This window comes from Pseudophryne corroboree, assembly GCF_028390025.1.
Source record: "Pseudophryne corroboree isolate aPseCor3 chromosome 3 unlocalized genomic scaffold, aPseCor3.hap2 SUPER_3_unloc_3, whole genome shotgun sequence".
Taxonomy (NCBI): Eukaryota; Metazoa; Chordata; class Amphibia; order Anura; family Myobatrachidae; genus Pseudophryne; species Pseudophryne corroboree.
The window spans coordinates 4,089,783-4,105,740 of NW_026967519.1; the positions used below are offsets into that span (position 1 = coordinate 4,089,783).

The following is a 15,958-nucleotide window of genomic DNA, read 5'->3' on the forward strand; positions in this document are numbered from 1 at the left end:
GCATACCCACATATGCCTTATTGATCAAGTTTCAGTTAATTTGTATCGGCTCTAGGGCGTTGAAGTCCGTTAATTGTTTAACACTTGTTCTCTGGACAGAGTTCATTGCTAGTATGCCTCCTAAAAAATCTAAAGGGGTTCTTCCCCCCTCGTGTGTCCTTCCCTGCGCAGAAGAAACCTCCTGCAGCCTCTCCTTTATCTGGTGCATCAGCCTCTCACTTGCCTGACACTGCGAGTCCATTCTCTGCCAAGGGAGTAGATTGCGAATCGGAGGCCCCACTCACGGTCAAATCAATATGCCAAATCCTCTCGGCATTCAAAGCTGATTTAACTAAAGACTTAACATCTGCAATCCGAGAAGTCAAAACGGAGTTGGTGGCCATAGGTGATGGCACAGACCATCTAGAACGAAAAATGGAGGATTTGGTGTCATCACACAATGATTTAATCTCTTCTCACGACCAACTGCAGAACGAATTGGACGGACTCAAGAATAAAACAGCAGATCTTGAGGACAGATCCAGAAGAAATAATATAAAAAATCAGAGGTATACCGGATTCCGTTTCCAACTCCGAACTGGAGGTTTATGTGCTAACCCTTTTCCGTAAGCTTTTGCCTAACGCAGAAGAGAGGGAAGAAGAAAGGTAGCTTTATCAACCTGCGCTTATGATTTAGCAGCCAGTTTAAAACGTACGGAATCCACCCTAGGGAATTCCAAATTTAGAAATGTCAACCAAAACGTGGAACCAAAGTCCTCGTAGGTCAGGATGGTCCGCTTCAACGAGTTTCGGGGATTGCTCTCCCCTTTGTCACTTTGGTTCCATGCTGTCACTCTTTGGAAAAGGGACTCCATCACAAAACCACGCCACCATCCTGCTTCATTACGGAGCGGGTGCTGTGCTTTGTCTTTTTATTGAACTTTTATTCTTGCTCTGTTTTATTGGATGAATAAACCTTTTATTGTGGAAAACATCGTACTGCCTGATCTGCCTGACCGGTATCCAGTACACCTGGACACAAAGATACCTCTATGTGCACGCGAGAGAGAAATGAAATGTAAGTGCCATTCCAATAGTCTTTGATTACTGATGGGCGGACAGCTGTTTCCACTACTCCAAGATACCTCTTACGTGAAAGCGTGTTAGAACTTGGATGTAAGTGTCTTTCTGATTACGTGGAATCAGCTGACAGCTAAATCTGGATCAAGGATTTCTTCTTTAGGTTTCAATACCTTTTGCTAGCAGAAGAGAGAGACTTACTGATTGACCGCATCCACCGTCTCCCCAGACCTAGAACGGTCTCGTCCTTGCTACCGAGAGACACGCTGCTTCGAGTGCATTTCTTTAGGATCAAAGAGCGCATCCTTCGGGCTGCACGATCAGCTGGGGACTCTGATGTATTGGGAGGCTTAGATTTTTCCAGACTTCTCCGCCCTTACAATTGCCAAACGGAGATCATTTGCCCCAATCACGACAGCTCTTCGTGCCCATGACATCACCTATCGGTGTTTTCCAATGAAGCTCATCGTCTCGTATGAAGACTCTTCTTATACCATCTCCTCACTGGATGCCGGGATTAAGTTGTTAATGGATTGGGATATCTCGGTCAAACCGCCAGCAGGCACCAAGCGCAGTCCCGCTCCGTCTGCTGAATGGTCTGCTACCTGAGACCTTGTGACCCTCTTTGTCATATCTTTCTACCCAGCTATGAGTTGGACTTTTATGAAGCACCTTCTTCCAGTTTCCGTGTACTGGACGAGCTGATAAGTATTGACTGCCAAGTTTCCCTCTAAACCTCACTTAGGGGTCTATTTACTAAGCCCTGGATGGAGATAAATTCGCTGGAGATAAAGTACCAGCCAATCAGCTCTAACTGTCATGTCACAGGCAGTGTTTAAAAAATGACAGTTAGGAGCTAATTGGCTGGTACTTTATCTCCAGCAACTTTATCTCCATCCAAGGCTTAGTAAATAGACCCCTTAATGTTTTATGTCTTCTCATTAGGGCGTATTGATATGGTGCAGCTTATGCGTCTTTATAATTCTTTGGTGCTCTTATCACTTTTGTACAATGTTTGAATTGCTTTTCTCCGTGTTCTATTTGTGACAGTTACACAGGTATGTAGGTTTTTGATTGTTTGTTTTTTCTATGTTCAGCTGTTCAAGTTTATTATTACCGTTATATGGGTGGTGGCACCAAGCCACATAAAATCCCCCTTTCTTCCTTCGATACTACTGTACGGTTGTTACGTTTCTGCAGCAGTTATGCAGGTCCAATATACTGGGCTGTTTTGGTTGTTTCCTTTCTTCTTTTCCCTTTATTTTTCTGACTTTCCTCTTTGATCCTGTCTTCTCCCTTCTTTTATTCTCATATTCCACACCGTGTTTTTTTTACTGTGACTCATTGCCTGTAACCCTTTTTCCAGAATGTATTACTATAGTTGTAGATCACCTGTTTTTTTTTTTTTGAAAGCCATGACCAGAGTCTTATCATTTAATGTCAAAGGCTTGAATTCTCCCAACAAGCGTAGATTGGCTCTTTCTTTTTTTGCTAAACAAAAATCCGCAGTTGTAGCATTACAGGAGACCCACCTCTCTTCCTTACGTCCCCCCTTGTTTAAAGACCGCAGATATCCTCTTGGGTACTATGCTACGGCCCCTTTAAGCGAAACGGAGTATCTATCTTATTTAGTAATGACTCGTCCTTTGTACTTCATTACCAGATTTCTGACAGAAATGGCCGCTACTTAATCCTGACTGGTCTTCTTAACGACAAATTAGTCACTTTAGTATCCATATACGCTCTGAATTCTAATCAAGTCCCCTTCCTTCGTAAACTTTTTTTATTGATTCACGAGTCTTTTAAGGGCCCTAAATTGGACAGATCCCTCAAAGTAACTTCTGTAAAGTCGCCCGCCACCTCATTTAACTCAGGTCCTTCTGTCGCGTTTCAAAATTTACTAGCTGAATTTGATCTTTACGATTTATGGAGAACACAAAACCCAACCGGACGGGACTATACATTTTATTCCCCTGTACATAATACATATTCCAGGATCGACCTCATTCTAGGTGATAAATGGACTTTGCAACACTCTGAGGGGGTCATTCCGAGTTGATCGCTCACTAGCTAGTTTTAGCAGCCACTGGGGAGTGTATTTTAGCTTAGCAGAAGTGCGAACGCATGTGCAGCCGAGCTCTGCAAAACCAGTTTGTGCAGTTTCAGAGTAGCTCTGAACCTACTCAGCGCTTGCGATCACTTCAGCCTATTTGTGTCCTGATTTGACGTCATACACCCGCCCAGTGAACGCCCAGCCACGCCTGCGTTTTTCAGAAACGCCTGCATTTTTGCAAACACTCCCTGAAAACGGTCAGTTGAAACCCAGAAACGCCCCCTTCCTGTCATTCTTCTTGCGGCCGCCAGAGCAAGGGAAAACTTCGCTAGAACCTGAGCACAACCACAAGAGCTTTGTACCCGTACGTCGCGCATGTGCATTGCGGGTCATACGCATGCGCAGAAATGCCGTTTTTTCACCTGATCGCTGCGCTGCGAAAATCCGCAGCGAGCGATCAACTCGGAATGACCCCCTGAATCCCTTGACATCCTTCCTATCACATGGTCTGATCATGCCCCATTACTGTGGTGCTGGGAACTTACTCCACATCGCTTCCCACCAAGATCTTGGCGTCTATCCTCCCATCTTTTATCTGACGTCATGATGAAAAAAATTATTTCAGACAGTATAGAGTCTTATATGGCCAGAAATGTTCCTCAAGACACACCTACACTAAACTATTGGTGCGCGTTTAAGGCTGTTGTTCGAGGCGTTACCCTTAAGAAGCAGAATATTCAACGCCAATGTGACCTAGAAATTCAGTTGAAAGATCTAGTAGATAGGAATAAAGCTTCGCCTAGTAAATTCTTACGCAAGGAACTTTCTAACATTCGTAGCCAGTTACAGAAGCTGTTCATGGCTCAAACCCAATCAGCTTTAAATAGACTACGTCAGAAATGTTATTTATTTGGTAACAGGTCAGGTAAGATGCTAGCCCGAAAACTGAGAATGCAGGAAGCAAGGAACAGAATCAGACATATTTTCTCCCCTACTAATGCTAAGAATTTGAACCCTAAAGACATATCAAATCAATTCGCTAAGTATTATTCCCAGCTTTATAATCTCTCTCAAGACACTTCCATCTTTCAACCGTCTTCTGCCTCTATATCTTCCTTTCTAGATAAGTTACATTTACCATCTCTTACTGATGATCAATTGGCCGCATTAAATGCTCCCTGGACTAGTTTAGAAGTCAATGACACTATAAAATCCCTGCCCAAAGGTAAAGCCCCAGGCCCTGATGGCTTCATCAATGATTTCTACACCTCATTTCGTGAAACTTTGACTCCTCTGTTGACTGAACTTTTTAATACGATCTCCACGACAGGTGCTCTTCCCCCACAAATGCTGGAGTCACAAATAGTAACTCTTCCCAAACCAGGCAAGTACCCCGCCTACTGACAAAACTACCAGCCCATAGCTTTATTGAATGGCTATATTAACCTTTATGCGATTTTGCCCTTGCTGATTCACATAGACCAAGCTGGGTTTGTTCCTGGCAGGCAGACATCCGATCACCCTCGTGGAGTGTTCAATTTAAGATTCCTTAGCCCAAGAACAAGGCCTCCTTCTGTTGTCTCTCGACGCAGAAAAAGTGTTTGACCGTCTAAGCTGGTCGTATATGAGAGAAGTCCTTCTTAAGTTTGGATTTCGAGGTCAAATTTTAGCATCTATTTTTTCATTATATTCGGCCCGTGTGTTCAGCAATGGCTTTCTATCCGATGTCTTTCCAATATCTAATGGTACTAGGCAGGGCTGCCCCTTATCCCCCCTAAGTTTTGTTCTGGCTATTGAACCCCTAGCAATTAGGATCCGCAATGACGCTAATTTCCCGGGTGTAGTGGTGGGTGATTCCCGTCATAAACTGTTTATTTGCGGATGACGTTCTTTTATTTGTCTCGAACCCTTCTTCTACCCTCCCGCATCTTCATTTAATCTTGGATGACTACAGTAAAACCTCTTTCTATAAATTGAATACAACAAAAACGGACGCCCTCCCTATAAATCTATAATGTTTCACCCTCCATACAGGCCCGCTATCCATATAATTGGCAGTCTGAATCAATAAAATATCTTGGCATTAATATTCCAGCAGTTACCTCCAAATCTTTTAAGGCGGATTTCCCACCTCTTATCATGACCCTTTCTTCCCTGAGTTAATTATGAGACCTCCTGGTTAGGCCGCATGGCGGCATTCAAGATGTTCCTATTACCAAAGTTAATGTACCTATTCCTTACTCTGTCCCCACTAAATACTTAACTGAGTGTAACTGTCTCTTAACTAAATACATTTGGCCGACTGGGCCCCACAAACTCGCAAAATCTAAAATTATTCTACCCAAGGCTGAAGGGGGGTCTCAATCTCCCAGATCTGACCTTGTATCATGAAGCCTGCATTTTGGCTCAACTTAAATTGTATTGCGCTACAGATACAGATGTAGGTTGGATCACTTTAGAAAAAGCAGCATGTATAAGTTTTCCGCTAGTAGATGTGTACATACCTAGATCTTTAAGGCCGTCCTCCTCTTTCTTACTACCTTCCACGCAATCATCGTTAAAAATCTGGGATAAATTAGCTGAAAAATTTCATTGCTCGCTCTTTCACACATTACTTTGAGGTTGCTATATAAACTTAGAACCAACTTGAGCCTCATGAAGTGGGTCTCCTGTGGTGTGAAAATGTTTGGCAACTTGTTAAACGGTTTATTATTGTTACCGTTTTCCACATTACAACATAAATTTCGAATCCCTGACGCAGACTTGCTATGTTATTTCCAAATTCACCATTGGTGGAAAAACCTACCTAAGCCACTTAGTTCTACTAATTCTCTGACACCTTAAATTTTAGCACGTCTCCATCAAACCAAATCCAAAGGTGACATCTCTTTTTAGTATAAGATTCTTATAGACTTAGCTCCTATCCCTGAATATAAAGTTCAAAACAGGTTATATTGGAATAGTATTGTCAATGGAGCACAATCTTTGCCTCTTCCTTCACAATCTCAAGATGTTTGAACCACACTGAGATGCACGTAAAACTGCTTCATAGGTTGTATCTAACGCCAGATAGGCTACATACTATTTTACCCTCTTGTTCTAAATACTGCTGGCGCCAATGCGGTGAGATAGGCCACATTTTTCATGTATTTTGGTCAATTCAGATGTCTTTAAATTAATTCATAATTTGTTGCATTTAATGCTCTCACCCTCCTCCTCCATAGCATTATTAAATGTATTTCCTGACAAAATTTTACCGCATAAACGCTATGACATATTCTTATAGCAGCAAAAGCCGCATTAGCGCAATTATGGAAGCAACCAACTCCTCCTTCTTTGCTAAAGGTCATACACAGAGTCCAGTTCCATTTCACTATGGAGACAGTATTAGTGTTCATTCTAGCACCCTGCACCTTTCAAAATCCATGCAGTTCTCCTTTCCTGCCTGAGGTGTCGCTCTCTGCTCTGGTGCTTCTCAGAACACTCTGGTCTGTATCTCAGCACTGAAATACAGACTAGTGTGTGCTGAGAAGCACCAGAGGAGAGAGCGACACCCCAGGCAGGAAAGAGGAACTGCACATGTTTTGAAAGGTGCAGGGTGCTAGAATGAACACTAAGTATACCTACCCTATTCGCACTAGGCCTCATCTCCACTGGTGCTTTGGTCACCTTGGCACGATTTTGTTATGGAAGGAGATGGTTCTCAGTACTTCCCCAAGGCTTCCCATTTTGATCCTATGCCATTTAGCCTTAACGAGAGTACATCTAACTCTTCCTAAATTGTTTGTACTCTTCATTTGTCTGTATTTGTTGTATGCATTCTTATATCCTTGTTTGTACAGCTCATTGTGAATGTATGATAATTATATACGCACTAATGGAATATTGTATACTTGTATTTTATGCTTGTACCCCCCTCTCCCTTCTTTTCTTCCCTGCTTCTTTTCCCTTCTTTTTTTCTGTACCCTTCTGATGAACGTATTTCCTTATTTTTTCAAATAAAAACTATTGATGTAATAAAAAAAAAAAAAATGTGAATCCGCCTGAATTTAAAAATGTCTGTACAAATTTGGTTTTGATTTTCTTTCTGCTTTGCAATGATAAGCCTTGGAACCATCTTAGCAGAAACTTTCTTGATGCAAAACTCTCCTTTGTCGATGTTGACCATTTCCGCTATCATTTGGATGCTGAGTTGACAGTCAATTCGAACATTTTTTGAATTTTTTTTTCCACATATTTCTTTGTTTTTATGTGCAAGTAGTTATGGGATGTTTATCATCTTTGACATCCTTGTGGGTCACTAAATCTTTTGTGGGCCATGACAACACTCAGCCACGTAATCCTCGGTTAGCATATGGAAAGATTTGTGGGCGTTCTGTTCAATTAAAATCTTAAGTAAGCATGTTGCTCTACTTTTGAACGAAGCATTTTCATAACGCACAGGAAAAACACCACTTCTTCAAACTCTGTGACTGCAAACTATCTGTGGAGGGGTGAAACTTGCAAAACCATTTTGGGATAGTCCAAGGTCAATGTTTACCCACTCCCTTTTATCTCACGCAGTATGATTTATTATACTGTTATTTAATAGTTACACCTCGTAGGTGGCCCCCTGTACAAAAAAAATGAAAAGCTCCTCTTACCCAGTGATGTGAGGGGCCGGGGACTCTCCATCATCACGTCCTTGTACAGACCCCTGTGTTCCTCTATATACTTCCACTCCTCCATGGAGACATAGATAGTGACATCCTCACACCTTATAGGAACCTGACGCACACAATGACACAGTCATCACCCAGACACATGCCCTGGTGTTACTGTATAATGCCCCATTCCCAGCAGTCACCTCTCCGGTCATCACCCAGACACGTCCCCTGGTGTTACTGTATAATGTCCCATTCCCAGCAGTCACCTCTCCGGTCATCACCCAGACACGTCCCCTGGTGTTACTGTATAATGTACCATTCCCAGCAGTCACCTCTCCAGTCATCACCCAGACACGTCCCCTGGTGTCACTGTATTCTGTCTCATTCCCAGCAGTTACCTCTCCAGTCATCACCCAGACACGTCCCCTGGTGTCACTGTATAATGTCCCATTCCCAGCAGTCACCTCTCCAGTCATCACCCAGACACGTCCCCTGGTGTCACTGTATAATGTCTCATTCCCAGCAGTCACCTCTCCAGTCATCACCCAGACACGTCCCCTGGTGTCACTGTATAATGCCCCATTCCCAGCAGTCACCTCTCCAGTCATCACCCAGACACGTCCCCTGGTGTTACTGTATAATGTCCCATTCCCAGCAGTCACCTCTCCAGTCATCACCCAGACACATCCCCTGGTGTTACTGTATAATGCCCCATTCCCAGCAGTCACCTCTCAAGTCATCACCCAGTCACATCCCCGGTGTTACTGTATAATGTCCCATTCCCAGCAGTCACCTCTCCAGTCATCACCCAGACACGTCCCCTGGTGTTACTGTATAATGTCCCATTCCCAGCAGTCACCTCTCCAATCATCACCCAGACACAACCCCCGGTGTTACTGTATAATGTCCCATTCCCAGCAGTCACCTCTCCAGTCATCACCCAGACACGTCCCCTGGTGTTACTGTATAATGCCCCATTCCCAGCAGTCACCTCTCCGGTCATCACCCAGACACATCCCCTGGTGTTACTGTATAATGTCCCATTCCCAGCAGTCACCTCTCCGGTCATCACCCAGACACATCCCCTGGTGTTACTGTATAATGTCCCATTCCCAGCAGTCACCTCTCCAGTCATCACCCAGACACATCCCCTGGTGTTACTGTATAATGTCCCATTCCCAGCAGTCACCTCTCCAGTCATCACCCAGCAGTCACCTCTCCAATCATCACCGAGACACATCCCCTGGTGTTACTGTATAATGTCCCATTCCCAGCAGTCACCTCTCCAGTCATCACCCAGACACATCCCCCGGTATTACTGTATAATGCCCCATTCCCAGCAGTCACCTCTCCAGTCATCACCCAGACACATCCTCCGGTGTTACTGTATAATGTCCCATTCCCAGCAGTCACCTTTCCAGTCATCACCCAGACACGTCCCCTGGTGTTACTGTATAATGCCCCATTCCCAGCAGTCACCTCTCCAGTCATCACCCAGACACATCCCCTGGTGTTACTGTATAATGTCCCATTCCCAGCAGTCACCTCTCCAGTCATCACCCAGACACATCCCCTGGTGTTACTCAGTCACCTCTCCGGTCATCATCCAGACACATCCCCTGGTGTTACTGTATAATGCTCCATTCCCAGCAGTCACCTCTCCGGTCATCACCCAGACACATCCCCTGGTGTTACTGTATAATGTCCCATTCCCAGCAGTCACCTCTCCGGTCATCACCCAGACACATCCCCTGGTGTTACTGTATAATGTCCCATTCCCAGCAGTCACCTCTCCAGTCATCACCCAGACACATCCCCTGGTGTTACTGTATAATGTCCCATTCCCAGCAGTCACCTCTCCAGTCATCACCCAGCAGTCACCTCTCCAATCATCACCCAGACACATCCCCTGGTGTTACTGTATAATGTCCCATTCCCAGCAGTCACCTCTCCAGTCATCACCCAGACACATCCCCCGGTATTACTGTATAATGCCCCATTCCCAGCAGTCACCTCTCCAGTCATCACCCAGACACATCCTCCGGTGTTACTGTATAATGTCCCATTCCCAGCAGTCACCTCTCCAGTCATCACCCAGACACATCCCCCGGTGTTACTGTATAATGCCCCATTCCCAGCAGTCATCTCTCCAGTCATCACCCAGACACATCCTCCGGTGTTACTGTATAATGTCCCATTCCCAGCAGTCACCTCTCCAGTCATCACCCAGACACATCCCCCGGTGTTACTGTATAATGCCCCATTCCCAGCAGTCACCTCTCCAGTCATCACCCAGACACATCCCCCGGTGTCACTGTATAATGTCCCATTCCCAGCAGTCACCTCTCCAGTCATCACCCAGACACATCCCCCGGTGTTACCTTATAATGTCCCATTCCCAGCAGTCACCTCTCCAGTCATCACCCAGACACATCCCCTGGTGTTACTGTATAATGTCCCATTCCCAGCAGTCACCTCTCCAGTCATCACCCAGACACATCCCCTGGTGTTACTGTATAATGTCCCATTCCCAGCAGTCACCTCTCCAGTCATCACCCAGACACATCCCCTGGTGTTACTGTATAATGTCCCATTCCCAGCAGTCACCTCTCCAGACATCACCCAGACACATCCCCCGGTGTTACTGTATAATGCCCCATTCCCAGCAGTCACCTCTCCAGTCATCACCCAGACACATCCTCCGGTGTTACTGTATAATGTCCCATTCCCAGCAGTCACCTCTCCAGTCATCACCCAGACACATCCCCCGGTGTTACTGTATAATGTCCCATTCCCAGCAGTCACCTCTCCAGTCATCACCGAGACACATCCCCCGGTGTTACTGTATAATGTCCCATTCCCAGCAGTCACCTCTCCAGTCATCACCCAGACACATCCCCTGGTGTTACTGTATAATGTCCCATTCCCAGCAGTCACCCCTCCAGTCATCACCCAGACACATCCCCTGGTGTCACTGTATAATGCCCCATTCCCAGCAGTCACCTCTCCAGTCATCACCCAGACACATTCCCTGGTGTTACTGTATAATGTCCCATTCCCAGCAGTCACCTCTCCAGTCATCACCCAGACTCATCCCCTGGTGTCACTGTATAATGCCCCATTCCCAGCAGTCACCTCTCCAGTCATCACCCAGACACATCCCCTGGTGTTACATAATGTCCCATTCCCAGCAGTCACCTCTCCAGTCACATCCCCTGGTGTTACTGTATAGTGTCCCATTCCCAGCAGTCACCTCTCCAGTCACATCCCCAGGTGTTACTGTATAATGCCCCATTCCCAGCAGTCACCTCTCCAGTCACATCCCCTGGTGTTACTGTATAGTGTCCCATTCCCAGCAGTCACCTCTCCAGTCACATCCCCAGGTGTTACTGTATAATGTCCCATTCACAGCAGTCACCTCTTCCGTCAGCAGCTGAATGATCTTGTTGGTGAGTTCCAGGATCTTCTGGCCATTGTGTTTTTCATGTATCAGTGAGTGAGGTGGAGGCACCAGGATGGAGGCACAGCTGAAGGGTGGCAGATGGTCACCAGAAGACTTCTTCAGTACTGTGTATTGAGAGAGATATCAAAAGATATAAAGAGCATAATAGGTGGCACAGGGACGGGAAGAGGGAGTACACAGGGGTGGAGGCATTATAGAGAGATGGGGAGGGGAAAACAGGGGCACAGGGGAGGGAAAGTACACAGAGGAGCAATCATTATAGAGAGAAGGAAAGAATGACTGGAGAGATGGCAGTAGGAGCGTAGAGTAACAAAGGGAAGCAACTGTTGTAGAGACATGATTAGAAGATAGCAGTGGCCACATGGATGGGAGTGGAGAGGATAATAGGAGCAAAGGGGTGAGAGGGGAGAGTACACAGGGGAGCAGAGGGGTACGGACAAGGGAAGAGAACAGGGGGCACAGGGATGGGAGGGGAGAGTACAGAGCAGTCATTATACGGGAAGAGGATTACAGTGGGCACAATGGACCAAGAGGGTATTTTTGCTATCCTGCGATCAGATAGTCGCCGCCCATGGGGAGTGTATTTTCGCTTTGCAAGTGTGTGAACGCATGTGCAGCAGAGCGGTACAAACAGATCTTGTGCAGTCTCTGCGCAGCGCAGGACTTACTCAGCCGCTGCGATCACATCAGGCTGATCAGGACCGGAATTGACGTCTGAAACCCGCCACGCAAACGCTTCGACACGCCTGCCTTATTCCAGCCACTCCCTGAAAACGGTCAGTTGCCACCCACAAACACCCTCTTCCTGTCAATCTCCTTGCGAACGCCCGTGCGAATGGATCCTTTGCACAAATGTCGCTGACCGGCGATCCACTTTGCAGCCGGCCGTCGCACCTGCGCACTGCGGTGCATAGGCAGTTCAGATATGTTCGCCCGCTGTGCGAAAACGCAACCTAACGATCAATTCTGAATTACACCCCAAGTATTAAAGAGTCATGGGAAGAGGATATCAGGGGGCACAGGGGTGGGGAGGGGGGGTACACAGGTCAGCAGGTATTATATAGACATGAGGAAAAGATAACTGTGAGGGCACAGGAGTATTTGAGGGGGGGGCAAGTGGTAGAGAGCACAGTGGGAGGATAACAAGGGGCACATGGGTGGAAGGGACAAGGAGGAAGCACAAGGGAGAGTATAACAGGGGAGCAGAGGGGATAAGACATGGAGCACAGGGGTGGGTGAGGAGATAACAGGAAGTACAGGAGTGGGGGACGGGATAGTGTAACATAGGGGTACATAAATATGGAGGGAGGAGCACACAGGGCACAGCAGGCGGTATAGGGAGCAGGACCTGGCGGTCAACCGGGAGCAGAAATCTGAGGGAATGAGCGCGGGGACCAAACATCCGGCGCAGTCGGGTGGAACGCACAGACCGGAAGCCAGGTGGAACGCACAGGCCGGAAGCCGGGTGGAACGCGGAAGCCGCGTGGAGCGGACAGGCCGAAAGTCGGGAGGAACGCACAGGCCGGAACCGGGTTGAACGCGGAAGCCGGGTGGAACGCACAGGCCAGAAGTAGGGTGGAACGCACAGGACGGAAGTCGGGTGGAACGCACAGGACGGAAGTCGGGTGAAACGTACATTACAAATTAGAAGAAGCCGGGTGGAACGCACAGGGCTGCGTCTAGTCCGCACAGGCTGGAAGCTGGGTGAGTATCATCCTGCGGGTGAGTGGAGGAGGCCGGGCCCAGGAGCCTCGGGGGGGGAGAGTGGTACAGTGATACAGTGACTGATGCTATAAATGTATTATTGCGGTATAATCTATGGTACATGCTAGAATCAAGTGGGCTAAAGGACCTTTGACGTCAGGGGGAGGAGCCACGACACCAAGGGGAGGAGCTAGACCAGCGGGATAGTTCTTCTGCTATCCACGCCATGAACTATGACCTTTAGTAACCCGTTGGCGAGCGAAGCGGCGCGAGCCACCGATTTCGAAGCGTGGCGAGCGAAGCGACCCCGTGAAGGTACTTTTCGGGTACCCTGTTCGGCCGTGGTTCCTAACACTGGTGACGTGTCTCCTCCCCTGGTGACGTTAGAGGTCCCTTCCCCAACTTGCATATAGAACCAACTGTTTATCTATCTCATAACCGAGGGAACCTCACGGTGGGCCATACTTGCCTCCCTGACCCTCTCCATGAGGGAGATTATGCTCTGTTCCTGGACTTTCCTGGTAATGTATGATTGCCATCACCTGTGGTGAAACACCTTTCTTATCAATTAACTAGCTCACCACAGGTGATGGCAATCATACATTACCAGGAAAGTCCAGGAACAGAGCATTTTCTCCCTCATGTAGAGGGTCTGATAGGCAAGTATGCCGTGGGCACGCCGACAGGACACAAGATGAGCGGATTCGGTTTTACTCGGTTTTACTCGGTTCTCAAAACCGAATCTTATTGGCTCACGGATGTCACGTGTTTTGGATAGCCAATAAGATTCGGTTTTGAGAACCGAGTAAAACCGAATCCGCTCATCTCTACAAAAACACCAGTCGCCCCTCAAACATTTCAGCGCTTTAATACACTTCTGTCAGGAATATAGGGACAATAAGAATGCGCTCACCCTGGATAACACCGACGTCCCATGGGTATGTGCGCCATTTCTCCTGCTCTGCGCTGTGTATGGCCATCACCGGTTAATGACAACCAGTAGGTGCACCCCATCACCGTGGCGATAAGCATTTTGTTAAACATATAACTAAAATATACAACAGCGCTATATCAAGGAAATCATTGAAACCATCAGCACCGCTGTAATTGCCCATATGTAATCCTATGTTCTATAAATGAATGATATAGAGGCACCGTAACTCAGGACTGGAAGTAAGCGCAGGCCGAAACTTTTTGGCCGACTTATTAATGTGAAGACAAGCTTGATAGAACGTATTCACCCTTGGTGACTTTTTATTTTTTTCAGAATTCTTGTTTGATACCCGTCCGTAAGATCATGAGATCATCTAAGTATATAATTGTTTTCTCATTGCATCCCAACTCTGATATGAGAGTATGGGTAGACATGGAGGCCGATGCCTCCAACCTTTTGTGTCCATCGCCTTTCTTATGGTTGCATCCACAACACAAGCCTGCCCAGACCAGCCTCCTTCCAACCCTGACCTTCTTTATACCTCTAATACGCCCAATACATATAACCTAATACCTTCCTCACCGCAGGGCACCTCTGTGGAAAAACTCCAATTTCCCCCAGGCTTGGCCACCTTGGCTTTTTCTCATTGGACCCGTCTGTTTTTTTTATTGACCTCACCCTCTGCTCTGTCTATTCACCACTGACGGCATGCAAATGGGATTTGGTGTCTTCCAATCGTATTACTGTCAGTACCTACAACTCAGTGCAAACAAATATCTCTGGCAAACACAAACCACCTTCCCTAGTTCCTATGTTCCCCATGTAAAGGCCTAAATCCCACTTTATACCAGACCTTACTGAAGCAGGGATCCTGCTGGTGAAGGTTTGTTGAACAGTCTCTGCCATATACTAACACCTGTCATGCTGCATTTAGATTCTCAGGGGGACATTTACTAAGCAGTGATAAGAAGAAGTGAGCCAGTGGATGAGTTGCCCATGACAACCAATCAGCACTGAAGTAACATCTTTAATTTGCATACTATAAAATGAATTTTAAAGGAAAAATCCGCACAGATCGCATAAGTAATGCTGTTATGTCAATCAGTTACCTCCCATAACTCTTATAGAAAAATCCATTAACTTGTTGATAATTATATTATTTATTGTTAGTTGGGGATGCTCCCTGGAATATATTAGTCATATAGAAAACAAAGAAGAAAAAGTATTCCACAATGGGGCACTCATTTGTAACTGATTGGACTGGTAGTCCTCAATCGAGGTGCAGTGTACCTCCCCATAAAACATAACCTTTATTATTATTTGTATAAAATACCAATATTTAATAGCTTGCGAAGTATTCTAAGACAAAAATGTGTGTAAAAAAAAAAAAGTGAATGTGTGAGAAAAATTAAATAAAAAAGATTGAACACACACTGGTCTCAATTTATTTGATATGTACTGAATAATTTGATTCTTAATAAATCATGCAGTATCAATATGCCTAATGTCAATGTTTGTCCATAGGACTAATTGTGTGGGTTTTTAAATTCAACAATTTTTATTAGATTTTTTTATATAGAAAGACAAGAACAGGGAAGACCTTCATGATATAGACAAACCAAAAACCGGAGAAAAACCGGTATAGTTACAATATTTCAACATAAGGTGTTTTTAAGTCACATCAGTGAAATCAACAAATACATACATAGTCGGTAGCTGTAAGCTTGGGTAAGAGGCAAAGAATGAACAATCTTAACCTACATGAGGTCTAGGAAATGATGAAGACTGTACCGGTGTGCGTTTCAACATAAGAAATCATCATATACCTAAGGCCAAGCACCCAGTTCTACCTGAGGATTTACAGAACATCAATATACCTGAGAGGTCAGTAAAGAAGACAAACAGGAGGAGGGGGGGGGGGGGGGGAGGGGGGAACAAATGGGGAAGACAATACAAGTATAATCAGCTCATGAATGGGTGGCGTCCAAAGACATCTTAAGTAAGACTAGTGAAAAGGCATTTCAGGCATGTTTAGCCACTCTAACCAAAGAGAAGGTTCAGTACCTATATGGCATCAGACTGAACATACAGCGTGGGGT

The 15,958-nt window shown here is 45.9% G+C and overlaps 1 protein-coding gene across 3 annotated transcripts in view; it reads right to left on the reverse strand.

The window, feature by feature from the left end:
• The window catches only part of LOC134983955 (gastrula zinc finger protein XlCGF57.1-like), a 31,572-nt gene extending 18,921 nt beyond the window's left edge, over positions 1-12,651 (reverse strand). The window contains exons 1-3 of one of the 3 annotated variants that reach the window (XM_063949586.1): positions 12,570-12,651; positions 11,177-11,325; positions 7,756-7,879 (exon numbers count right to left, since the gene is read on the reverse strand). In XM_063949586.1, coding sequence (XP_063805656.1) covers positions 7,756-7,840 — 85 coding nt within the window. In that variant the 5' untranslated portion in view covers positions 7,841-7,879; positions 11,177-11,325; positions 12,570-12,651. The other 2 variants (XM_063949587.1, XM_063949588.1) reach the window with 2 other exon arrangements.
• Between the last annotated feature and the right edge of the window lie 3,307 nt (positions 12,652-15,958).